Source organism: Rattus rattus, chromosome X (assembly GCF_011064425.1).
Source record: "Rattus rattus isolate New Zealand chromosome X, Rrattus_CSIRO_v1, whole genome shotgun sequence".
In the NCBI taxonomy this organism is placed as follows: domain Eukaryota; kingdom Metazoa; phylum Chordata; class Mammalia; order Rodentia; family Muridae; genus Rattus; species Rattus rattus.
Window position 1 is genome coordinate 18,401,551 of NC_046172.1, and position 26,810 is coordinate 18,428,360.

General features: G+C 37.9%; 1 protein-coding gene and 1 pseudogene across 1 annotated transcript in view; both read left to right on the top strand.

Moving 5' to 3' along the window:
• The window catches only part of Rragb (Ras related GTP binding B), a 32,383-nt gene extending 21,519 nt beyond the window's left edge, over positions 1-10,864 (top strand). Inside the window, 3 exon segments of the mRNA XM_032889620.1 lie at positions 1,320-1,411; positions 9,115-9,230; positions 10,147-10,864. Of these exon segments, the coding sequence (XP_032745511.1) occupies positions 1,320-1,411; positions 9,115-9,230; positions 10,147-10,244 (306 nt within the window). The 3' untranslated portion in view covers positions 10,245-10,864.
• LOC116888352 lies at positions 5,779-6,376 on the top strand (annotated as a pseudogene).
• Positions 10,865-26,810: the final 15,946 nt, after the last annotated feature.

The following is a 26,810-nucleotide window of genomic DNA, read 5'->3' on the forward strand; positions in this document are numbered from 1 at the left end:
ACCTACCTACCACACATGGTCAAACAGTGACAATGCAGACTCTGTTCCTAACAGAGAGCTTTGTTTCTCTTTAAATAAAAACAAGCTTATGTGTTATTGATGATTTGTACTAAGGAAGGTAAATTCAAGCAAGATATATCTGCTCTATCATTGGTATAAGAATTGTTCCACAACCACATGTAATGAGATCTGACACCCTCTTCTGGTGTGTCTGAAGACAACTACAGTATACTCATAAACAAAAAAGAATTGTTATTACAAGTATTTAACATTATATCAGGATTTCTGTGTGAATTCTCTTCTGGCAAGTGAGGTGGATTTTCTTCTGCTAGAAATGAACAACTTTATTCAGCATTTAGAGTGCTTGTGGTTTTATTAAAATTGGAAGGGGTTATTAAAGTATTTTTAGCTGGTGTGGGTGTCTGTCCTGAATACATGCATTTATGGTAGTCAGTACTTGGGATCATGTAGTAAAAGGTTTTAAATATGATTTTAACAACTAGTATGTTATAGACTCCGTTAAAATGTTAATTACTGCTCAAGAGCAGCTCAATATTTTTATTTCTTTCCATTTTATTCTATTGTAAGTTAAAGACTGTCTTATGAGACAGTCTTATAGTAAAATTTAATGATTAAGGTAATTGAGAAAAACAACAAATGCTCCTTGATTTAGGATAAGGTTATGTTCTAGTAAACTCTCAACCTGAAAATGCATTTAAATATGTCTAACCCAAGCACCATAGGGTAGCAATGCAAATCCTCTGAAAATGATCTGACCTTTATTTTTGCAATCCAGGATCTATCTTTGTGAAGTGGAACTCAGGCTGCACTATCGCTGTTCAGATTTACAAGACAGTACTGTACAGTATATTCCAAACGTGGGAAAATTTAAAATGGAGTTTGTACTGAATGTGCATTGCTTACCAGCATAACCAAAGGTCTCACACGTGCCAGTTGTATTTACTTCTCTATTTGTTTTATTAATTTATTTATTTTTTGGTTTTTTTTTTTCTTTTTTTTTTTTTCGGGGCTGGGGACCAAACCCAGGGCCTTGCGCTTGCTAGGCAAGCGCTCTACCACTGAGCTAAATCCCCAACACTTTATTTTGGTTTTTTGAGACAAGTATGTAGCCCTGGGTGTCCTGGAACTCACTCTGTAGACCAAGTTGGCCTCTAAATCTGAGCTCCTCCTGCCTGTGTCTCCCAAGTGCTGGGATCAAAGGTGTGCGCCACCGCTGCTCGGCTCCAGATGTCTGCTTTAATCAGTAACAGTGATGTGAGTCTTTGCATAGATTCAAATCGTGATATCTGTTTTCACAGGTGATTTCTCACTATCAGTGTAAAGAACAGCGAGATGCCCACCGATTTGAGAAAATCAGCAACATTATTAAGCAGTTCAAGCTGAGCTGTAGGTAAGTGGCTTTATAAATGTGAACTGTTAGTTTCTGGATAATATTTATCAGTTTTTGAGGTTTAAGGAAACTGTAGTTGACTGTACATTTATGTTTACAGTAGTTTGTTAAATCACATGAAAAGTTGAGGTCTAAGGGAGCCTACGAGTGAAGTGTCCTGTTAATAGAAACATAACAGGAGAATATTTTGAATATGGAAAGTAATTGAACAAGAATAGTATGTTCCTCCAAAGACTAAGTTACTAAATTCAGGAATTAAAAAGAAGGTAAATCCATGGATTATGTAGAACCAAACTGATACAGAAAAACATATAAAAATACACAAGTCAATTATCCTTTAATGATGTTGATAGCATTTGAAATAAAAATAGAATATCAAAGAAGGCTTTGAAAAGGAAGGGGGAAGCTTGTGACCTGGTGAAGGAGAAAAGCCTGGATTTTTAAAAAGGAAACACTGTTGCTAAGAAGGAAAGAATGTAAGACACAGCAACATCCAAGCAGAACTGCTCAAAGTATTGTCATGGGGTGGGGGTCGGGGGGCAGACATAGAAAAGAAATAAGCTGGCTTGAGATAGGAAAAGCTATCTTCAGTAGAAACAGAGAGCAACTAGATGCGAATATATACACACACTGCCTCCACTGGGATCAAGGGCACTAATAAGACTAGGGAGAAGCTGTCCCCTCCTGAGCATGCAGGTCATAGGAACACTGGTCTGGAGACAGGCTTTGGAGATACAATCAGGAACTGGGTACACCATGAGCATTGGGACTCCCAGGGATACCAGGAATGCAACAAGGGAGTACAATCAGGAGCCCCAGAGGGACTAACCTGAAGAGTGAATCGAAAGCACTCCCCTGCCAGCACTGCTTGCACAAGCAACACAAAAGAATTATGTTAAACCTGGCTTGCTGTTATAGATGGACACAAGGATTTGGGGGCAAGGTGTATGGGTCATTAGCAAATACACATCAGCAATCTGGGTTTAACAGTAAATACAAGTACATGACAGAAGTAAATACAAGTATAGACCCTCCTTTCACAGTCCCTCAGAGCCTCAGACTCACAAAGCTCCTCACAGAAACTGGAAAGAGGGATAATACAAAGATAAGGCTGTAGCTGATAGATGAATTGTTTCATACTGGGAAACTCCTACAGAAAGCAAGTGCAACAGAGAAATAACTTACAGCAGGGAAGAAATACCCCTATAATTTGCTTAGATAGCAGAGACTAACAGCTGAATAAGCTGTCTCTAGAATAAGCTAAAGAGACAGCCAAAGTGGGTAGGAACTGTACTCACCCTAAAGGAAGAAATACTAACATTATAATAACTGTTGTCTCATTTTACTTATTATTTTCATGTAATTATTCATTTACATGTTTGTATTTTAGTTGTTTAATGCTTTCCTTTTAAATTGTATCATACAAGAATATGTTTTTAGTCTTTCCCCACACTTATTCTTGGTTTTCTTTATTCTCATACCTGTAGCTCTGTACTTTCCTTTTATCATACTTTACTCTGTTTGTTCCCTTTCCACACCCCTTCCTCTTTTTATTTTTTAGTTATTAATAACCTTAGTTTTAAACAACTAAGATATATTTCCCAATGGTACCTGAGTCTTGAACCTTAAAGACATAAATGAAGGACAGAAGGGGTTTTTACAGCAGCTAACATCTGTATTGCTGTGAAACCATTGCTTCTCTTACTGGATTGGTTTCACTTGATAAATAATTGTGAGGAATATAAACCCAAGTAAAGGCAGCTCTCCATGATGACTCACATAAAATAAATGAAAGCAGTAAGAAAAAGAAACAGTATAACTAGAAGCCACATCCCAACAGAGACAGAAAACATAAGAAAGCATCATCAGAGAAAAAATGAGCCACTGTGTACATCTGCTCACAATTCCTCCATACTGGAAACCAAAGCTAGTGGGATACCTGAAATGCCACAAAAAGCCTTCTGAATCCTACTTTTAAGAAATATCAATATTCAAGTAGAGGACTCAAATAATCAGACGACCGAAGTAAGAAAATCAATTCAGGGCCTAGATACTAAAGCTATCAAAGTGGATGGCAAGGTCGGCGGTGTGAAGGGGAAATGCAAAAATCATATAGAAAATATTTCACTAAGGAAATTGAGATTCTGAAAAAGAATCAAAGTAAACTTTAGAAATGAAGATTCTATCAAGCACAATGGGAAGAAATCATTTATCACACAAAATGGTTCAGGAAAAAGAATATTAAAATAGGGACAGGGGCTGGGGATTTAGCTCAGCGCAGAGCGCTAACACTAGGAAGGCGCAGCCCTGGGTTGGGGTCCCCAACTCAAAAAAAAAAAAGAACCAAAAAAAAAAAAAAAAAAAAAATAGAGGACAAAATACATTCATATATATACATATGTATACACATATATATACATACATACATATACATATATCACACCCATATACATATATTCGTGTGTGTGTGTGTGTGTGTGTGTGTGTGTGTGTGTGTGTGTGTGTACTAGAATAACCAAACCATGGATATGTTCAAGAGCCCAGACCTAAAAAAGATAAATGTTAGGGCCTCAGATTGGAGAGATGTTTTAGTAATTAAGAGTACTTGTTCTTGTAGAAGACCTGAGTTAGTTCCTAGTACCCACATGGTGGTTCACAACCATCTGTAACCAGTTCCAGAAGATATAATTGCCTCTTCTGAACATGTGCTCACACTGTGCACAGACATACATCTAAGCAAAATACACAAACACATAAAATAAATCTTAAGTTTTAAAATTGTAAAGGCATCAGCTGAATGTTCGATGAAATGGACAGCCAGACTCAGGTGACCGCAAGTAACCATGACCAAAATAAGACCCTTTCCATGACAGATCGGCCAGAAATATAAAGCAAAGAAACACAATTAAAAGCCGTCAGGAGAAATCAGTATAGGATAAAATGCCTTTTTTTTTTTAAAGATTTATTCATTTATTATATATAAGTACACTGTAGCTGTCTTCAGATACACCAGAAGAGGGCATCGGATCTCTTTACAGATGGTTGTGAGCCACCATGTGGTTGCTGGGAATTGAACTCAGGACCTCTGGAAGAGTAGTCGGTGCTCTTAACCGCTGAGCCATCTCAGCCCGATAAAATGCCTTTTTAAAAGTGCATTTATTTATTTTGTTTTTATGTATAAGGAGTGTCTATCTATATGTACACTGCATATGTGAAGACAGTTTCAGATTCCGCCATAGATGTTTGTAAGCCACCCTGTGGTTCCTGAGAATTGAACTCAGGACATCTAGAAGAGCGGCCAATGCTCTTAACATCTGAGCCATCTCTCCAGGCCCCAGATAGCATCTCTTATCACTAAGCTTAAAAGCTGAAAAAGCATGGCATGAAATAGTTCAAGTCCTGAAGCCAAACAATTGACAACTAAAATTGGCTATATGTACAAGAAAGCTATCTTTTAAAAGTTAATAGAGAAATAATACAAAAAAGAATACTATACACAGTAAAAGAGATAGTCTCAATCATGAGGTCACAGGAAGAGTAAATTCCATGAGGAAAAGATGTAGAAAAAAAGGGTCTGGGAGGGAGCCCATCACCTCTACACAATAGAATAGCCCCTCTAGGAAATAGTAAACCTTAAATCTAATGTCCTCAGTTCTTCACTTAACTGTTGCATACAATAAACTCACCTCACTAGCAAAGAAAGCTATAAACATATAGCCAAAGGGCAGAAGTCTACTCAAGCAAATAGAAGCAGAAGAATGGCTGTGCCAGCCTAATTTCATAAAACAAATATACAGGGGTATGAACATTCAGACAGGTCTTTATAGTGGTACTATTAATATTCATCTTTAGATAGGTCATCAAACTGAAAATTACCAAGTAAATGTCAGAGCTATATCATATCACTAATTAAATGGTTTTACAGATATCTGCAGAATATTCCATCTGACATCCATGGACTACACATTCTTTTTAGCAGTCCATGGAACAGTCTCTGAAGCTGATCACATTATAAGCTACCAAATAAGCTTTAACAAAAGAATTAAAATAATTCTTTGTATTTTTTCAAATAATACTGGGACCAAAACTAAAATTAACAAAAGAAACACAAAGAAATTGTAGGTAATGAATGTTTTCTGGGTAATAGACTAAATCAAAGAGGAAGTTTAAAATTTCCTCAAGTCAAATAAAAATGATTGTACAACTTATCATAATCTCTGTATATAGTTAAAGCAGTTCTAAGAGAAAAATGTATAAGCTATGCATTAGCAGTTTAAAAACATCTCAAGTAACACTGATGTACCTCGATGTCTTAAAAAATAACAAGAACTGGAAGGTTTCTGGTTAGCTATCCTCTTTCTCTTCAACGAGGCGGCCCAGCAGCAGACACCAACATGCAGATCTTCGGGAAGAACCTGAAGGACAAGACCATCAGTCTTGATGTTGAGCCCAGTGACACCATCGAGAATGTTGAGGCCAAGATCCAAAACTAGAAAAGCATCCCACATTACTGGCAGAGGCTAGCTAGCAGCTAGAGGATGGCCACACCCTGTCCGACTACAATATCCAGAGTCCATCTTGTACCTGGTGCTGCATCTGCGCAGTGGCATCATCTAGCCACCCCTTCAACAGCTTGTCTGGAAGCACAACTGTGACAAGATGATCTGCTGCAAGTGCTACACACACCTGCACCTTTGATCAGTCAACTGTTGCAAGAAGTGTGGCCATACCAACAACCTGTGCCCCAAGAAGGTCAAATAAAGCTGGAGCCGTACCTGGCCAAATAAAATCCCCTTCCATTGACTTGGAAAAAGGAAAGAGAAAAAGAAAAAAAGAAAAACAAGAACTAACCAAACCTAAAAGCAGTAGGGGACAAGAAATAATAACAATCAGGGAAGAAGTTAATAAAACAGAGACTAAGGACAAAATATGTTCCCTTATAAGACTAAACAGGATTGATAAACCAATAGCTAAACTAAATGGAAGAAAAAGGAATCATTAAATCAATAGAATCAGAAATATAAATGGAGATGCTCCAGCAGAATCTAATAAAATCCAGGGTATTCTAAGGGAACACATTGAATAATTCTTTTTTAAGATTTATTTATTATATATAAGTACACTGTCACTGTCTTCAGACACACCAGAAGAGGGCATCAGATACCATTACAGATGGTTGTGAGCCACCATGTGGTTGCTGAGAATTGAACTCAGGACCTCTGGAAGAGCAGTCAGTGCTCTTAACCACTGAGCCATCTCTCCAGCCTAGCATTGAATAATTCTATTCAAAAATAAAACCTTGCAAAATCTGGGAAGACATGGGTATGTTCTAAACATTTATAACCTACCTAACCTGTCCCATGTGATATAAAGGGAAGGAATACTACCAAATTAATTCTATGAAACCATATAAGGATGCACCAAAAATAACCTAGACCAGTTTTCCTGCTGAACATGGATGCAAAAATTGTCAACAAAATCCGGGAAAACTAAATTATAGAACACACTACGATTATATACCATGACCAAGTTGTTTCCATCTCATACATCCAAGGTTGGTTTAACATATGTAAGTAAGTAAAACATAGTACCTAAATGATCATAGGGATAGAACTCACACAATTATATAGCAGGTGCAGGAAAGGCTTTCAGTAAAGTTTAGCAACTTTTCATGATAAAAGCCTGAAAAAACTCAGAATAAAAATAATGTATCTCAACATAATAAAGGCTATGTATGTCAAATCTATAACCAACATGCTACCAAATGGGGAAAAATTGAAAGCATTTCCTTAAAAGTCAGGAATTATAAAAGGGTGCCCACTCCTTCCATTTTATTCAGTGTAATGATCAAAACTAGAGACAGAACACTGAAAAAGAAAAAGGACTTTAGGAAAGAAGAAAAATTATCTCTATTTGCAAATGACATATTCAACTGAATAATTGTTTAATTAATACTTTCAACAAAGTAGCAGGATTCTAATTCCACATTTAAAAATCAGTAGTTATTATATAAAAGAGTAGGTTATATTTTTATAGTTAAATGCATACACATAAGAGGTGGGGGAGTGCTTGGGAGTTTAGAAGAAGAAAGGGAAGAGGAAATGGTGTAATTATAGTCTCAAAAAAGATTATTTTAGGGGTTGGGGATTTAGCTCAGTGGTAGAGCGCTTGCCTTGGAAGGCATAGGCCCTGAGTTCGATCCCAGCTCGAAAAAAAAAAAAAAAAAAAGAACAAAAAAAAAAAAAAAAAAAGATTATTTTAAAGCAGACCCTCCATACAACAGTAAGAAACTTAGTGAGAAAGAAATCAGGAAAGAAGTCACATTTGCAGCTGCTTCAAACCCAATAAATTATCCTATAAATTAATTAATTAATTAATGAAATATAAAATGATCTAAATTAGACTGGACAAAGAAAGTGAAAGATCTCTAAAATGAAAACTTTAAAAGCACAGAAGGAAGACTGAAGAAGATACTAGTAGATGGAAAGACCTTTTATGCTTATAGATTGGCCATATTAATATAGTAAGATGATATTACTGAAAGCAATACAAAGATTCATTGCTGTTCATGACAGAATTCTAATTACAGTTTTCACAGAACTATAAAAGCCAGCCTAGAATTCATATGGAATCACATAATCCTCAGTAGTCAAGGTGGTCTCAAGCAGAATGATCAGCACTTAAGGTATCGTAGTGCCTGATCTCAAATTGTACTACAGAGCCATAATGACAAAAACCTCTGATACCAATACTAAAGCAGATACATTGGTTAATAGCATAGTATAGACAAGCAGTTCTCTACCTATGGGTCATGACCCCCTTGATGGGTCAGATATGTCAGATATCCTGCATATCAGGTATTTATATTACAAGTCATAACAGTAGCAAAATTACTGTTTCTCAGTAACAACAAAGGAAATTTGTGGATCCCCACACATGAGAAACTATATTAATGGCTCACAGCATGAGGAAGGTTGAGAACCACTGGTCTACAGAGATATTTGCACACCCATATTATTGTTGATCTATTAATAAGATTTTCATAACATATCCAGCCCTTGGTGCTCAAAGATTACAGCTAAAGAAAACTTTTTGCATATACAGTACTGGAATATTATGCATCACAAGGACAAGGAAAATAAATGGAAGGGGAAGTACTATGTTAAGTGAACTAAGCTACTCAAACAAATACTATGTTTTCTCTTATTTGAAAAATCTCCATGTAAATTTGTGTCTCTTTGTGCAGGTCATAAAAATAAGAAATGGGACCATTAGAAAGTAGGAAGATATCTCCAGTTTGATTAGGAGGAAGGAAGAAAAGGGAATGTGGTGCACTATTTTTGGGATAAAAGGACTCAACAGTGAAGAGTGAGGGTTCTGGAAGAATGGGGGAAAGTAAGGAAAAAATGTTGTGTGTGCGTGGGAGACAGAGAAATGCCATAATGAAGCCTATTACCTTGCATGCTAATTTTAAAATCTATTAGAAAACCTTGGTAGCACTTTTTAATATGTGTCAAGATTTAGGCCCCTTTGCATTTCTGAGTCTTCATCAGGAACTGTGTAAACATGTTAAGTTTATCAGTACAGTTTCCATGGAAATTTAAAACATGGTGAATTAAGATACAGCATTATAAAAATATCTAACATAATAAGCAACTTAGTCCTTTTTTTTTCTTTAACCACCATTTTCCTTTCTCCCATAGTAAGCTGGCTGCCTCTTTCCAGAGTATGGAAGTGAGGAATTCTAACTTTGCTGCTTTCATTGACATATTCACATCCAACACTTACGTCATGGTCGTGATGTCTGATCCATCCATTCGTAAGTTTAAACTTGGCTGACACAGTTTCAAAGTCATAGAATTTTTAAGCAAATGCCATAGAGGTAGGACTTTACTAGATATTTTTAAATTATTTTATAGTGGGGATAATAGCACTATAACATAAAGGTACTTAACCTCACTGAACTGTAAACTTAAAACATGGTAAGCATCTTATATATTATACATAAGTAACGTATAATATACATAGTATACATGAATAATATAAACTATACATATATACATATATAGCAACTGTTAAAGAAATTAGTAATAGCGGTGGTCATAGGAATATTGAATAATTTTATTTAATAGGTATATATTTTGGAGCTGGAAAATAATTTTTCTCAGGTATTATGTTTTTTCTTCATGAGAACTTAAGAAAGCAGATCACTAAATTGAGGAGTTTTAAAGAAATGAGAACCCAGATTCATGAACTTTTAAAAGACTAGCCATTTAACCTCCAAGTTATTAAAACTGAACCATTTTGTGGATCACTACGTGTCCTACAGCCGCATATTTCTGTTATGGGTATTAAGGGGCAGTACTTGTTATTTCCATACCATGGAAGCCATATCTGCTATAGCTATTAGACTAAAGGATCTTACAGTCTCCAAAATATCCCCATGTAAATTGTCTCTCTTCTCCTGGTTTTATCTATATTAGGTTAATATTTAAAGGGAAGATAAATATTGAGGCTTGTTCTGTGTCTTAAATGAAAAGATTGTGAAGTTTTATGTTTAGGATATGTACAAACTGGTTTACAAACATAAAACCTTGATAGCTTGAGGCTTTCTGCTCCTGTGCTCTGGCACATACTGAAGGATTTGGATCTTTGAATTGATTTGCTTTTACTAGACAGACATTCCTTTGACTGCCCTTCTTACTCTGTTGGGTGTCTCCCCACCCCACCCTCAGCTTCTGCAGCTACTCTGATCAACATCCGCAATGCCAGAAAACACTTTGAAAAGCTGGAGAGAGTGGATGGACCAAAACAGTGTCTTCTCATGCGCTAAACATTGCCGAATATTGTTTCACACTAAATAATTGAAACACTGTTTCTTAATTTTATTGTATTCATATATGTAGGCTCTGAAATATTGTGATGCTCACTGCTTCTGTATTTCTTCTCTACTCTCCAGTCTTAACATTTATCTTTGAATGCTATTTATTCAAATAGCTTGAGGAGTTAGAAGATGAGGTGTCTATGAAGTTGATGTAACGTATACGTAGGCGATATATGTAAGTGTTCTGATAACATGATTCTAATGGTGTTTTAAGTGTTCTGATAACCTGCTTTTAATAGTTGTGTATGCCAAAGTCTTTCCCAGAACCTCTTGTATTCACTATCAAATATATACATGTAAGTTTTAAGTATTACTGTTTTCTCAGCATGAATTAAAAATATTCCGTAACTCAACCAGGCAACGTAGCTCATGCCTGTGACCTCAGCAGTTGAGAAGCAGAGACAAGAGGATTGCTGCAAGTTTGAGGCCAGCCTGTCTACATAGGGAGGTCCAGGCCAAGTATATATCAAGATCTTGTTTCAAAAACAAGACACACACACACACACACACACACACACACACACACACACCACTTAACTTCGATGTAAATAAACTTCTGCTGTTAGGGATTTCAGTGTCTGTGTTTCTTTTTCTTATATCTTGAACTTTTCACTAAGATCAAAAAGTTTCATTTATGCTAGAAAATAGAAATTGCTTAACATAGAGTTAATAAAAGAATGGATTCAGGTTGGGATTTAGCTCAGTGGTGGCTTTGCACTAGCAAACACAAGGCCCTGGATTAGGTCCCCAGCTCGAAAAAAAAAAGAAAAAAAAAAAAAAAAAAAAAAAGAATGGATTCAGATTTTAGCCTCAAGTTCCAGGGAAGAGTTTAAATGTCTGATATCTGTGATATCTGAATTTTACAGTAAAAAGAAAAACACAAGAAGCTACTGAGCAGGATAATTATGTGACTTCAATGTTTAAAATGTAATTCATCTATACTGTATAGATTGACAACAGTTGGAGAAACTGTATTAATAATCCAGGCCTGATCTAGATTGAAAGTCTCCAGTTCTGGCGAGATGGCTCAGTGGGTAAAAACTCTTACAGTCGGCCAGGTGAGCTGAGTTCGATTTCCACAAACTATAGAGTGGAAGGTAAAGACTGTTTCTTGCAGGTTGCCCTGCGATCTTTACACATGTGCCCACATGTATACACAGAGAGAGACTGAATAAATAAAATGTTGAAAGATTAAAAATAGTTCTAGGAAGCAACTAGAGAATGAATTTCTGCAGAGAAAGTAAAATTTATGAGCTGAAAATTTTTGAGGTCCAACAGTGGTTACTTTTTATTTATATATTCAGTAACACCAAATGGGATGGACCTTAAAACATTAACTAGAACTGCTGTAGCTCAAACCTTTTCAGTTTCCATTAGCACAAGAACAGAACACAGACACACGTTTAGGGATACAGAGCCCTATATGTTCATCTCTTGCTTCTTGTACTTGTGGTGTAAATGTCATCCCATGCCAAGTGTCCATGATGATATATGCCTTTAGGCTACGAAGAGATGTCAACTTAAAAATTTAAAAATAATGAATAAATAGAAAGGAAAGGAAAGGAAAGAAAGAAAGAAAGAAAGAAAGAAAGAAAGAAAGAAAGAAAGAAAGAAAACAATAAACGTAAAAGAAATAACTTCCAGAATCAGTCTCACTCTATTCTATCTCGGTTCATTATTCCCAATTGAGAAATAAGTAGTTTTTATTAAGTAGAAAATAACATGTTTCTAAGTACCCTATGATACATAGACTCAATAGGACATCATGGGAGTAATTTTAGAAGCTCTATTCATGCACAGAAGAAATCTTCTAGGTAGATATTCCAGACTCTTCCTCATTAGTATGTAGTAAACTAAAAGAACCAAATGAATAGAGATCTGTTCTGTGACTAATGAGAGTCATGCTTTAGCCTGTTCTCATCTTTAGTGCTTATGGTGGGATTTTGAAAGCTTTCTTTAAGTGAATATAGATAAGACAATGAAAGCATGCATTTGGCAATGTGGATAAAAATTTCACATCATGTGGATGTGAAAATGACCCAAATGAAGTGATGCTTTTTATACTAATATGTGAGTAGGATGGGACAGTCGTTCTCCAATGTCAGTATATTCCACAATCACTTGGAGATAGCTCATTAAAAAGCATTCTTTGGGCCTAACATGGTTTAGCAGGTAAGAGCACCTGTTGCTTTTATACAGGATCCAGGTTTGGTTCCAGTATTCATGTGGTGGTTTGTGACCATCTGTAAATTGAGTGCCGGGGGATCCAGCACCCCTTTCTTGACCTCTGTACCAGCTGTATGTGGTATATATATGTGCACGTTAACCTAAAATAAAAAATCGCAAAACAGATTGCTGTCCCAGACCCACCTTGAAAGCTCCATTCCATAGGTCTTGGGTGGGCCTCATGAATCTATATTTCTAACAGGTTTGCAAGTGTTGCTGAAGCCGAACCTACTTATCCAGGGACTACATTTTGGAAACCATTGCTTCAGAGAAAAGAAGAAATTAGGTGTGCAAGTAGTTATGACAAAACATGTTCACCAGACATTTTACTAAGGAAAAAATTCACATCACTGATTCTCAAAATGATCATCAAGTTTGAGATCAAACAGAATTAAAAAAAAAAACAATAATTTGGGAACTTCTATTTAACAGGTAATATATTACAAATCAAGGTAGTCATTGGTGTGAGGAGAGTGTGGATCCTAATTCTTACTCAACCTGACTTCTTTTTTTCACTTTCTGTCGGTTTACTGACTCTATAAAGTGTGAAGGGTTAGCCAGGTTGCCAAACGAAAACAGTTACTGCTTACGTATGAAGTTGTGTGTTATAAAGATTGTCTCATTTTGATCTTCATGAGGACTCTATGAGATAGGTACTCTTATGACTGTTCCATTTTGCAACTTAGAAAACTCCTTAAGATTACTTAAAAAGTTATACACTATTGGAGAAGCTACGGGTTGGACTCCAGTAATCTAATCCACAACTCATTCACATCCCCGAAGTTATATGGCCTTCCTGAACTTCATTCCTCCTTAACAATGGAAAGTATGAAGTGCCCTCCTGTGTGTGTATTTTGTCTATTAGCCTACCTCTGTATCTGTTCTATAAAAATAGTAAAGCAGACACAAATCTTTCTCACTCCATTTTCCCTGGGGCTTCGCTGAATGGATTAAGAAACTCTCACACCGGCTGGAGAGATGGCTCAGCAGTTAAGAGCACTGACTGCTCTTCCAGAGGTTCTGAGTTCAATTCCAGCAACCACATGGTGGTTCACAACCTTCTGTAATGAGATCTGGCGCCCTCCGCTGGCATGCAGGTGTAAATGCAGATAGAGAGCTCAAAAAATACATCTTTATTTAAAAAAGTAGTCTACTGTCTACACTCCACAGTAGACTCTCAACAGGCAACCAAAAGGAAAATCTACAGCCGAAAAAGATTTAGGTCACCCCTAAGCAATTTTATAATCTGCAAGTTTCCCCTTAACTGCTACTGTGAAGGATTATAGTCTCCACTTCCCTAGAGCCCTTTTAAAAGAGGAGAAGCAAATGCACCCATTTTAGGTCTCCAGAAACAATGCTTTACAAAATACACCTTATGATTTCCTACTTAAACTTGGCGTTTCTCTTTAAAGCAAGAACACTAATTCCTCACTAACAAAATTGCAAGCCTTATAACTGTAGTCAGAAGATATTTGACCATAATATATTATGGTTCAAATAACATCTTCAGAGCCCAAGACAAACCAAGAGAATCTGTGGTCTCACGTTTTAATAAGGGAGATGGACAATTACCACTTAAGTATGGCATACTAGGGAAACAGATCTACTATGAAGAAAATGAAAACTATATTGAGGGAAGGCCAATGAGGTAGGCAAAATAATTACTCCCTTCCAATTCCTTGAATTTGTCAATATGTTACATAGCAAAGAGAAGTTAAAGATATATATATCTTTAAATATATATATATATATACATATACATATACATATATATATATTAAGGCTACTGATCAGCTGTTCTTAAATAAGAATTTTTTAGGTGATTCATTTAGCACAACATACAAAGGGCCTTTTAAATTTCTATGAAGGAAGGAAGGACAATCAGTATCAAGAGTGACTGAGAAAGGCTGAAGTCACTGTTGTGGGGTTTAAAAATGGAAGTGGGTAACCACAAGCCAAGAACTGTGTGGAGCCTTTAGGAAATGATGGTTTTCTCCAACTGGCTTAAGGAAACACCCGCGCCCCCCCTCCCCGGTTGACCTGGAGTTTAAACCTGTGAAACACATCATTCTTCTGACCTCCAGAACTATAATAAATTTCTGTTATTTCAAGCCACCAAATTCCTGATAATCTGTTAAAGCAACAAATGAAATGTATTTGGAGTTATCAAAGAGAAAAAAAGTAGGGGTGTGTGTGTGTGTGTGTGTGTGTGTGTGTGTGTGTGTGTACGTATGTAAATAAAAGGGGTTGGCTTATAACTCCATAACTATATGGATATTTGAGGCGTTCGAGGGGTCTGTAGTTGGCAAACAGGAGACACACAGAACAGCCAGTCATGTCTCAGTCTGAGTTCACGTGTCACCAGGACCTTGGTCTGGACTCTGTCTTCTGGCCCTTGGGATTCCCCATTAAAAGTATTCTGATGAGACACACAGACTACAGCGCCAAAGATAGACACAGTTGGTTTAGAGTATACAGTTATGGGATGAGGACCAATAATGGCCAGAGAGACCAGAGCCTTGATATGAACTTTAGGCTGAATATTATTCTAAAAGATCTCTAGAATAAGTAGCAGCGTTTCCTGTGGGACATTATCCTGTGCAGGTAACTGATAGGCCTCTTGGGATTATGGCTTAGTTACTTTTCCATTGCTTTGATAAAACAGCATGCCCTGGGGGCTGGAGAGATGGCTCAGTGGTTAAGAGCACTGACTGCTCTTCTAGAGGTCCTGAGTTCAAATCCCAGCAACCACATGGTGACTCACAACCATATGTAATGGGATCTGATGCCCTCTTCTGGTGTTTCTGAAGATAACTACAGTGCACTCATATAAATAAAAATAATAAATCTTAGAAGAAAAACAGCATGCCAAAAGGCAACTTATAGCACAAAAGCATTTGCTTGACCAACCTTTTACATTGCAGAAAGTTAGAGCCTCATGTAGGCAACATATATGCAGACAAGACAGCAGAACGAACATACACAAGCAAAGAGCTTCACTTCAGTCTCCCCAGATCCCAGGAAACAGAAGGTTATGGGAGTGAGGGTGGATGGGCAGAGTCATTTGAAGCCTCGGAGTGTCTTCTATTATTTCCCAAACAATTCTATCTTCTGGAGACCAAGTATTCAAACATATGAGCCTTTAAGGGCCATCCTTGTTCAAACCCCAACAGGTTGTCTTACAAGAGAGGAAATATATCCTTTATCAGTTATCTCATAAGGTTTAGAGGTCCTGGCACTGTTAAATAGTTACGTATTTAACCTTTCATGTATTAAGGATGTGTTTCCTCCCAGGGCCTGAGATATGACTCAGGTCCAATTTTTCTAACAGCTTTTAAAATTCAATTTTTCTGGATGTTTTCCAAGCAGTTGACTATGAAGAAAGTGTCAACCTAAACGTACACCAGGCCTCTAATAGCTAACTGAGTGTCTAATACAGAAGCTAGAGAAACAACAGAACTAAAGGTGAGTTCCAGTCCTGATGGTAGTCCAAAAAAGCCAGTGTTAGTTAAAATAAGAAGAAAAAATGACTATCCCCACTTACATCAATCAGACTGTTACTGCCAGAAGGATCATCTTCATTGGATGAGGATAACCCACAGCAGAAAGCCAATCTGCTTTACTCAGTCTACCAATTTAAATGTTATTTTAATGAAAAAAATAAAACAACCCAGGGTCATGGACAACTGTATTTGTACAACTTATGCTTCAGTCATGTTGACAGAAACTAATAACAGCGACTTTATTTTGTTATGGAAATCAGAGATAACCTCCGTGATGAAATGATACTAGAACAAAGAGGTGAATAAAATTAATGAGCCATGTCATTAAGGAAACATAGTCCAGGCAGAGAAAATAAGTATAAAGTCTGTGGTTTGGGTGGATTCTTGAAATATTAGAGGGGCAGAAGCAAGGTCAATACTATTGAAAAATATATGAGGTGGTACAGGTTTTTTTTAATTTTTTAAAAAATTTATGTATTTATTTATTATATGTAAGAACACTGTAGCTATCTTCAGACACACCAGAAGAGGGCATCAGATCTCAATATAAATGGTTGTGAGGACTACCGTAGGTTGTTTGGATTTGAACTCAGGACTTGGAAGGCAGTCAGTGCTCTTAACCTCTGAAACCATCTCTCCAACCTGAGATTTTTTTAAATTGTGGGACAAACACTTGAAGGGACTTCTGAGCAAGCCTGGCAAAGTTCAAATTCCATATCCCATAAAGGGAGAGGAGAACTGACTATAAAGTTGTCCTCAGACCTCCATGTATGAACTGTCATATGTGTGTCCACAAGCACACATGATAAAATGTAAAAATAGGAAGGCGGTGAGACAGAAGACCATCAGGGACTGAGGACTGTGATGTGAGAAAGCCACTAGAGAGTTTTTAGGCTGAGGACTGACATGTTTTCAGAAACTGATTACTGATGGAAAATAAACTGGAGATGTAAGTAAATGGATTGTGGGTTTCATAGGAAGAAGATGTTGGGATTTTATGCCAGAATAATGAAAATTAGAAGTATTCTGGCTAATTTCTTACAGCCAAAAGGAGTTCTTAATGAACAACACGAATAAGATCTAAGCCAGGGTTTTTAGCTTAAACAACGAGAGTCATAGAAATACTGAGTAACTGTAGGAGAACCCAGCTTGGAAAGGGAGTTGGGAGCCACTGTGCTATGTTAGACATGAACAGAGACATAGCTGCATATTCAGGTGAGCACCAGTTTTAACTGTGGTGAGATGGAGCCTAGACATTCTTCATTTAGTGTTGAAACTGTATGAACCAACTAAACAGTGAGCATAGATGAATTAGGAAGACATTTAAAATTCATTTAAAATGTTAGCTCTTACAGAAAGAAAATGACTTATCGAGTGTGTTATAATAGATGGTTGAAAGATCTTAGTGTGTCCTTCGAAGGAAAATAATCAAGCAAAGCAAGCTTCCTTCTTCCATATCTTTTCTATAGAACACAGAAGAAGGTGTGCCCAGATTAAAGCTGGATCTTCTCACCTCAAAAGATCTGGATTAAAGATGTATCTCCTCACTTCAAAGATATGGGTTAGAAGTGGTTCTTCACACAAATGATTTATTTAAGAAAAAAGAATTCCTCACAGGAGTACCCAAACAATGTGGTTATAGTTAATTCCAGGTGGAATCAAATTAATAATCAAAAATAGCCATCAAAGTTCACCCCTTGTCAACTTGATTCACCATCCTATCTCCTTATGCCACGCTTATGTCCAAATGAAAACAGCAACTAGGTTATAATTATACCTAACATGATATAACTATCCCCTGTATAACTGCAAACAATATACATTTTAGAATAGATGATAATATCCCTTGAGGGACATTTTAAATATCTTAAACTTAAGTATGATAACCACTGATATTCTTTTAATTCATGTCCACAGAACGAGACATCCTATTCATTTTATTGTTGAACTTCTCCTTTGCTTGTCACCTTTTGATCCTATATATAGGACACAAATATCTTCACATCATGTTGCCTATGCTGCCCAGTACAATCACCTTGCCTTTGACAATTCAGTGCTGCCACATGGCCCCTGCAACCATGGGGCCTAAACTCATTGCATTTAATTGATCCAACAAAGGAGCAGAGTCTCTAACCCTACGGTCTAACACAAGGAAAAGAGCACCAACAAAGCTGTTCACATGTGCTGGTGCCCCTCTCACCAGTTTGTGTCTTAAAGGATTCATGAAGGGCATGTCTTCTGGGCCTCTCCACTGTGGATGATTAAGTTTTACACACCATACCCACTCTAAGATTGCAATTTCCCTGAGCCTTAAAATCTCTTCATCAACATTAAACCAAGGGATACCAGGCATCTCAAACTCCTTTTCAGTAGGTCATCTTTTGATAAATGCTTCAGCCAACCATTCAAACAAACTTATGATAATGTTGGGAACAAGCAAAAGAAACTTATTCTAAGTACTACCATTTCATTTTCAGAAATTAATTCAAGGTCCCTAGGGGGAGCCAAACAGCTTCTGTTGTAAACAGTTGTCTGAGTCCAGCCATCTCAAGGACAACTTCTCCATCTTGCTGGCAGGGTCAAGCAAGTTGATATTCCCAGGCCTAGAAATGAACACTTATCCCACTTCTCCTAATGTCTTCTTAATTGTCTGTTAACCAGTAAAGAATATAGAAACTGTTGTTACCTAAACCAAGGTGCATAAGCTATAAAAATATACAACCAATTGCCTGTTGTGCCCTAATGAACTACATGGGGCTGACCTGCTCATTCGTCCCCTTATCACTCTGAGCTCTGGTCCTAAGGTCAAGGAGAATGAACTCAGGACCTTGAAGCCAGTTGCCCTAGATACACGGGTACTCCCTTGTTTAACCCATAATCTCAAAATACAATTGGATACACTGCAGCTCTCCCCAGTCCCTCCCTTGCTTTGTATTCCCCTTCTTTAACAATGTGCAATCTCCCTTAGGGAGCAGAGTTCAGATCCCTAACTGGCCACTCCCTGAGTGCTCAGAAAATAAAGCTTTCATTTTTAAGCTTCCATATCTGAAGTGAGTTTTCTCAGCTTTCACCTTGAACCCAACAACACTGTTTTTTAGAAAATGCAATGAGTTGCTGCACATTATTCAAAATCTCCACTCAGGCCCATATCGCATAATTAAGCCTGATTCAGTTTTATGTTCCTTCCGCCATTGTCCCACACACTTAAAATCAATTCTCACGCACATTGCTTAGACTTCTGCTTGGACGAATTAGCAAACTCATAAAGCTTTTTAATAGTGTAGTGGAAATCCTCATGAACTACACTTTCCACCTCCCCTCTAGGTGCTTGCTGTGAGCCTTTCTTTAGTCTGCTTATAGGTCTAGAGGCAACTGCTGACAGGTACTGTGGGGCATCAGTATTGTCTTGCCTGGCATCAACTTCAGAGAAAGTCACTGCCGCTTTAGTGGACAATAAAGGATTAATTTACTCAATCAAAGTTGAAAATGCAATATCTCAGGGGGTGTGGGTTGGGGTTCATCTGCTAACCATGGAGAGACTACTGCCTCAGGTGAGATAAACTTCTGAGATCTGAGGGTTCAACGTTCTCAGCTCCAATAGGGTCCTCCCACCACATATCCCCATCTCAAGGTACAAGATCCCATTCTCTAGCAGTCAATGCCCTACTTTAACTGCCAACACCCTCCAAGGTTGGGATTTGAATTTTCACTGTAATTCTTGTACTGAAGACTTCAGTTTGACTTCCCACAACTTGAGCTCTGTGGCTGCTGGAGAGAAGATTCTCTTCCAGCGCGCACTCGGGTTCTGTAGACTGACTGTGAGCATCTGCAACAGGTCAGCTTCTGTCACTGAGTTCACTGTCACCATATCCGGAGATGCTAGAATGCTGGTTGGCTAATTTTTATCACGGAACGCACTCCTTTGTCAGTTTATCCAGAGATGCTAGGAGCAACCAACCGGCAGCAGCATCTTCCTTATTTTTCCACAAATTGTCAAAAGTTGTATATACAGAGTCACCAAATCCATTGCCTGTCACAATTGGTGAATCAGGATAAGCAAATGCCCTTGACCTGTTAGGTTTATAGAGTTCACATTCTGAGTTTTTAGTTCTCTCTGAGCTTCCATAAGAGGTTTCAGTAACTGGAGAAGTTTCAGTAACTATAGGTATTAGCAACTTGGAAAGCATATTCCACATTCTTAAAAAATTCATCCCTATACTTCTGTTGCTCTAGAACAGTGATTCTCAACTTGTGGTTTGTGGCTCCTTTGTTGGGCTGCCTATCAGATATTTAATATTACAATCCATAAGAGTAGCAAATTTACAGTTATGAAGTAGTAACTAAAATACTTTTTATGGTTTGGGGTCACCACAACATGAAGAACTGTATTAAAGGGTTGCATTAGGAAGGTTGAGAACCACTTTTCTAAAACCATTTCTGGTACCAAAATCTGTATTTGTTGGGGTTCTCTAGAGGAACAGAACCAAAAGAATAAATTTCTCTGTGTACAGAAGGGGAATTTATCAGCCTGGCTTATAGGCTATGGTCTAGTTCATCTAAAATGAACAGCAAGTCCAAGTTTAGTCCACAAGGTTGGATGCCTTCATTATACTCTGGAGTTCCAAAGTAGGCTCTAAAGCCAGTAAAGGAATGGACTAGCCAGCAAGAGTAAAAGCAAGAAGACAAAAAGAGCATGCTTTCTTCTCCATGCTCTTATATAGGCTTCCATCAGATGGTGTGCAAATGACTTTATTAAGAAAAAAAAAATCCCAGGGACTGGAGAGATGGCTCAGCGGTTAAGAGCACTGACTGCTCTTCCAGAGGTCCTGAGTTCAATTCCCAGTAACCACATGGTGGCTCACAACCATCTGAAATGGGATCTGACATACATAAAATAAATAAATCATAAAAAAAAGAAAAAAAATCCCTCAGGCTGGAGAGATGGCTCAACAGTTAAGAGCACCAACTGCTCTTCTAGAGGTCCTGAGTTCAATTCCCAGCAACCACATGGTGGCTCACAACATCTGTAATAGGATCTGATGCCCTCTTCTGGTGTGTCTGAAGACAGCTACAGTGTACTTATATATTATAAATAAATAATAAATAAATAAATAAATAAATAAATAAATAAATAAATAAATAAATAAATAAATAAAGCAAAGGAAAAATCCCTCACAGGTGTGTTCAGCCACTTGGTTTTTTTGTTTGTTTTTGGTTTTTTTTTTTTTTTTTTTTAGTTAATTCAAATGTAGTCAAGTTACAACCCAGAACAGCCATCATACAATCTAAACATGTTTAATACTGAAATTTTTTTATAGTCATATATTCAATAAATGCTTCCTTCAGGCCCCTCATCGGTTGTAGTCAGAACCCTCCATGCATTCAGATAGCCCACTCCATGAGTTTCAGCTGAATCTCATGACTCTGCTACAAAGAGACTTTGGGGAAACTGATGGCATGTCACTTCTAGGATTAGGCTACAAAACTTTCATTTGCTCTCTTTCTTGCATGTTTACCTAGACAACTGACTGAGCCTGGCCTTTGACCAGTAGAGGAAAAATGAGACTTCAGTTTATTACTCTTCCAAGCTTTATTGAGTCCTTCTATCAGTCACGTAGTGACTCGGGAAGCAAATTTTCCTCCAATACAGCCTTTAGAAAGCATCACAGTCCCCATCACATTTTGAGTGCCGGCTTCAAGGACACAGTGATATCGAGACATAGTTAATGTTCCACCTGGTTTGTATACCTACAAAACCTAGGAGAAGATAGTTAGCTCATTAAGTCCTTAAATCTGACCACAGTTGTTACCCAGCAATATGTTACAAATTTAACAGGTAAATTAAAGTTGTATTGGATTTAGTTCTGTCGTATTAGGAAACCTCCTTTCTAGTTTGAATGAAATTATGCAACAACATACAAAAATATTTAGTAGAAAATGTACATTGCTTCATTAGCCATCAAAAATTCAACTTAAGATAACACCGTGCACCTTTTAAAATATAAAACAAAAGTTTAGGTTTATATTTGCTGAGTGTTCCTTTCTTTGAAAAAATGTTATTGATCCTTTGGGAATTTCATGCCATGCATTTTTATCATACAATGCCTTCCAAATCTACCCCCACCACTGTACCCCCTCCACTTTTCGTAGTCCCTTGACTCCAGTCTGTCCTCTCTATATACTTCCTGGGCATATGGTCATCCACTGGAGCATGGTCAACTTATCAGGGACCCCAACCTTATAGAAAACTGACTCTCTCCCAGAAACTACCAACTGTCAATAGCTCCTCAGCTATGTGTGGAGGCTTGTGACCCCTCCCGCTTCTATATTAGAATATTAATTGGTATGATCCTAATACAGACAAGCAGAGCTGCTGTGAGTTCCTGAGTGCCACAGTCTGTCATGGCCAGAAGACACTGTTTAGTTTCTGTCTTCCTTCACACCTGGCTCTTAGGATCGTTTTGGTCTCCATTTCTCTGATGGTCGTTGAGCCTGGGGGCGGGGGTTATATGAGTGTTCCATTTGTGGCGGAGCACTCCACTGACACCTATTCGGTGTACTCTGACCAGTTGTGAGTTTCTGTTACCCACCATCCCTTCAACCTTGACCTTTTTGTTAAGTCCAATGGCAGAAATGTGACACAATGTTTCCAACACTTAGATATGATTCCTTTTATTTAGAAAAAATAATCTAATGAAAATGGTCAAAGTATATTGAAGGGATTTCTTTCTTTAAGAAAAACAATTTCTGTTGCAAATTATAGTGAGCAGTGATAACATTTCAGATACCTAATGTTTGTCTAAAGAAGTAATGCAATAGAGTGTCACATTGTCTCAGAATTGACTGCCTCCAAAGATCCAGTTTTGTTCATGCTTTGATTGCTCTCCCTCCCCTCCCCTCCCTGCAGGGGTGTGTGTGTGTGTGTGTGTGTGTGTGTGTGTGTGTGTGTGTGTGTGTGTGTGTGTGTGTGTACGTGCACGTGCAGCTTTTTGGTGGTATATTCATTTTGTGTGCAGGTGAGCGATGAGCATGTGTAGACATAATATTCAACTTAAGCATCACCTCTATCAACCATCTTATTATTTAAGACAGTATGTGTCACTGGCAGGCCAGCAAGCCACCCAGGATTTGCCTGTCTCTTCCCAGGTCAGACATATAGACATAGCACAACACTTGGCTTTCACATTAGTGCTGGATTTCTGAATTCAAACCCTCATGTCTCACAACATCACTTAACGCACTGAGCCCTCTCCAAAGTTGCCTGTACCTTGTTCTTAAAATATCACCTTATGGTTCAAGATGATCATTCAAACTGCAGCTAACACATCCATCAGACATGCAACAGAATGTTTTTTTCTATATTCAGAAATCTCTGTGTCTTTTAGATCTGTCTTTGTCTGAGTGTCTCTGTCTCCCTTCTCCCTCCCCGTACACACACACACAATTCCCAATTACATTGGCCAGAATTAAGAAGTGTCAACTTCTCATTAGGTAAATTACATCCCCAAATGAAATAACGTGTTTTTCATTGAAGAAATTAGAGCGTGGATGTTGGAATAATAATTTTAAAAACAGTCGATTTTGTTGTAAGTGTATATATTTGAAACGATTATGCATAGAGCAGCATTAAAAGAGGCCTTAACATTTCCCATGATCCAACTGTGTAATTTCTGGTCAGTGATTCCAGGTTTTAAATAATTTGTAAGTGTTCAGTTTCTACACTTTATCATCCGCTAAGAATTTAAAGAAAAAATCATTCTCTGTTCAGCTGTTAATGCTGGATCCATATTTAGTTTTAAGCTTTTTCCCTGTTTTTAGTTTGTTTGGGTTTTTGCCCATGGATTTTTTATTTTCTGTTTGTCGAAAAAATGTAAGAGTGGAATGTTAATAAATTTCAGTTTAGTTCTGTAATGTCAAGAATTTAAGAATTAAAAAAAATGGACTGGTTAAAAAAAAAGAGGCCTTAACAATCTTAAATCTGTAGAAAGAATATGTTCATTTGGGTGTCTCCCTGTTTCTGCCTCTATAACAGTAAATAGGGAGATAGGAGAAAGGATATTTTGTTTCAAGTTTTACTGGGAAGATAGTTTCTCTTGAATAATTCAAATGTACACCTGAGTGAAACGACTAATTACTAAGGCTTTCAATATTTCTCATCCTGAGCTGTTGAAACACACTGAAAAGGATGAGCAAGTAATTTGAGGAGATATAAAAGCATGCTGTTTATTTGCTCTAAAATTACTTATGGATACTGAGAAGAAAATGCACATTTAGGGCACAGTGGAGTAGCTATGCCATTATATATCTGATTATCTTGCCCTTGAGTAGATTTGGTTTTTGGACATGGGAGGAGAGCTAGATGTATGGAGGATACTGATGCTGCTTACATCAGTGAACAGGGGCCTGTAGCAGGCATGGTAGCTCTTCTTGCAGGACCACATATCACCACATGGCTTCCACTTAAATGGCTTGCTCCTAAGGACTGAAGAGTAAAAAGTAATCCTTTTATGTCCAGGGAATCATGACTTTCAGATACTGTGAGCCAGCTTATGAGGTTGAATGGTTTTGTTCTTGGTATATGCCCAGCACTCGCTGTGCTCCTGACTGTGCTGCTTGCAGTATTACTAGAGCTTCTTCACTGTATATCCTTAAGGAACTGGTTGGACAGATACCAGAGGAAGGGACTTTTTGTGACTATTGATTTCACGTTACAGAATGGGCTCAACTGCCTTTTGTTTTTAGAAAGAGTTGAAAAACCTGCCTTCATAGGTACTTTTCTATTGCTGTGACAAAGATCATAAACAAAAATAACTTGAAAGGGAAAGGGTTTATTGCAGGTCGCAGTTCCACAGAGCAGTTAAGAAGCTGGAAGCTGGAGGTAGGAGTTGATGCAGAGGTCATGGAATAATGCTGCTTACTGGCTTGCTCAGTCTGCTTTCTTATAACACCCAGGACGACCAGTCCAAGGTGGTACTGCCCCAGTGAATTGATTCTTCCCACATCATCCATCATGGAAATGTATCACAGGCTAACACACAGGCCAATCTGGTTGGGCATTTAACTCAGTTAAAGTTTCCCCTTTCCAAATTACTCTAGCCTGTGTCAAGTTGGCATAAAGTATGCCCTCCTTTTATGCCATTTTTCCCTCTGAAAATCATCTTGAAAGGTTTTGACAAATGAGACAATAAACTAGATCAAACAAACTAAATTGAAGTAAAAGAGAAAACAGTGGAAAGACACTATTCCAATAACTGTCACAAGGTCTTTGCTAAAGGATTTTTGTAGGTAGATTAAAAAAAGCAGTTTTAGGTTTATCTGCAAATTCTCATAGAGAACAGATATGTGAGAACTTACTATATATCCTAGACTCCCTTTACGTCTCACTACCAATGTGGGACATGTTTGTAATAATCAATGAGTTGATCATGATAAACTAGGATTCACTGTTTGGTGTGGTTTATGAGCTTTGACAATCATTTAAGGACAGGAGGTTTGCTGCTTCTAACTAACTCTTCCCTGGCATTCATTTTGTCTTCCTTACTTCCTACCCAGTTCTCTGATGTCTACTGTTCCTTTTTAAAAAAAGTTCGTTAATTGATTTCATACTGTAGAATAACATTTCCTTTTGTGGGCCTAGACCAAAGGGTTTCCCGCATAGCCATCAGTCAAAGAAAAGCCCCCCTTTCTCCCTGGAGCACCCACTTAAGTATTTCCCATCTTTGGGGAAGAGAATTACATAAATTCCACGTACTTCCCCAGGGGCTATCTTATCTCTCCTCTTCCTTTTAAAAATTAATTTTTTTTTACTTATTCACTTTACATCCCACTCACTGCCCCCCCTCCCAGTCACCCCTCCAACAATCCTCCCCTTCTCCTCTGAGCAGGTGGGGACCCTCCTGTGTATCCCCTGGCACTTCAAGTCTCTGCAAAGCCAGGTTCTTCCTCTCCCACTGAGGCCAGACAGGGCAGCCCAGCTAGAAGAATATATCCCACAGGCAGGCAACAGCATTTGGGATAGTCCCAGCCCCAGTTGCTCGGGACCTACATGAAGACCAAGCTGCACATGAGCATGGAGGCCTAGTTCCAGCCTGTGTATGTTCTTTGGGTGATGGATCACACTCTGAGAGCTCCAACGGTCCAGGTTATTGACTCTGTTGGTCTTCCTGTGGAGTTCCTATCCCCTTCAGGGCTCACAATCCTTCCTCCTATTCTTCCATAAGAGTCCCCAAGTTCCAACCACTGTTTGCTGGCTGTTGGTGTCTGTAACTGTCTGAGTCAGCTGCTGGGTGGAACTTCTCAGAGGAAAACATGCTCCTGTCTGCAAGCATAATGGAGTATCATTAATAGTGTCAGGGATTGGTGCTTGCCCATCTCTTCTTTTTATAGCCAAAATCTGTTAAGTTCCCATTCACTTCTTGGCCTATTCCAATCTGCCTGCTGTCCAGGTCATTCTACCAAAACAGTGCTTATTAAAAACACATTCACCAATCATGTTAGAAAAACCAATGGGAGAAATCTCTATTCATCTTACTTGACTATTAAGACAGTACTTGGCACTATTTACTACTCACTTTTGAGGGGAGCACTCATTTTTTGGTTTTGTTTTCTTCTGATACCACAAATGACTGTTTTTTTGACTGTTGTCTACAGTATCTGTGTTGGCTAGTTACTTCTCAAATTAACAAAAGCTACAGCTATCTGAGATGAGGACACCTCTATTGAGAATTAGGATTGGCCTGTGGGCAAGCTTGCGATGCATTTTCTAGATGAATGATTGTTATGAGTA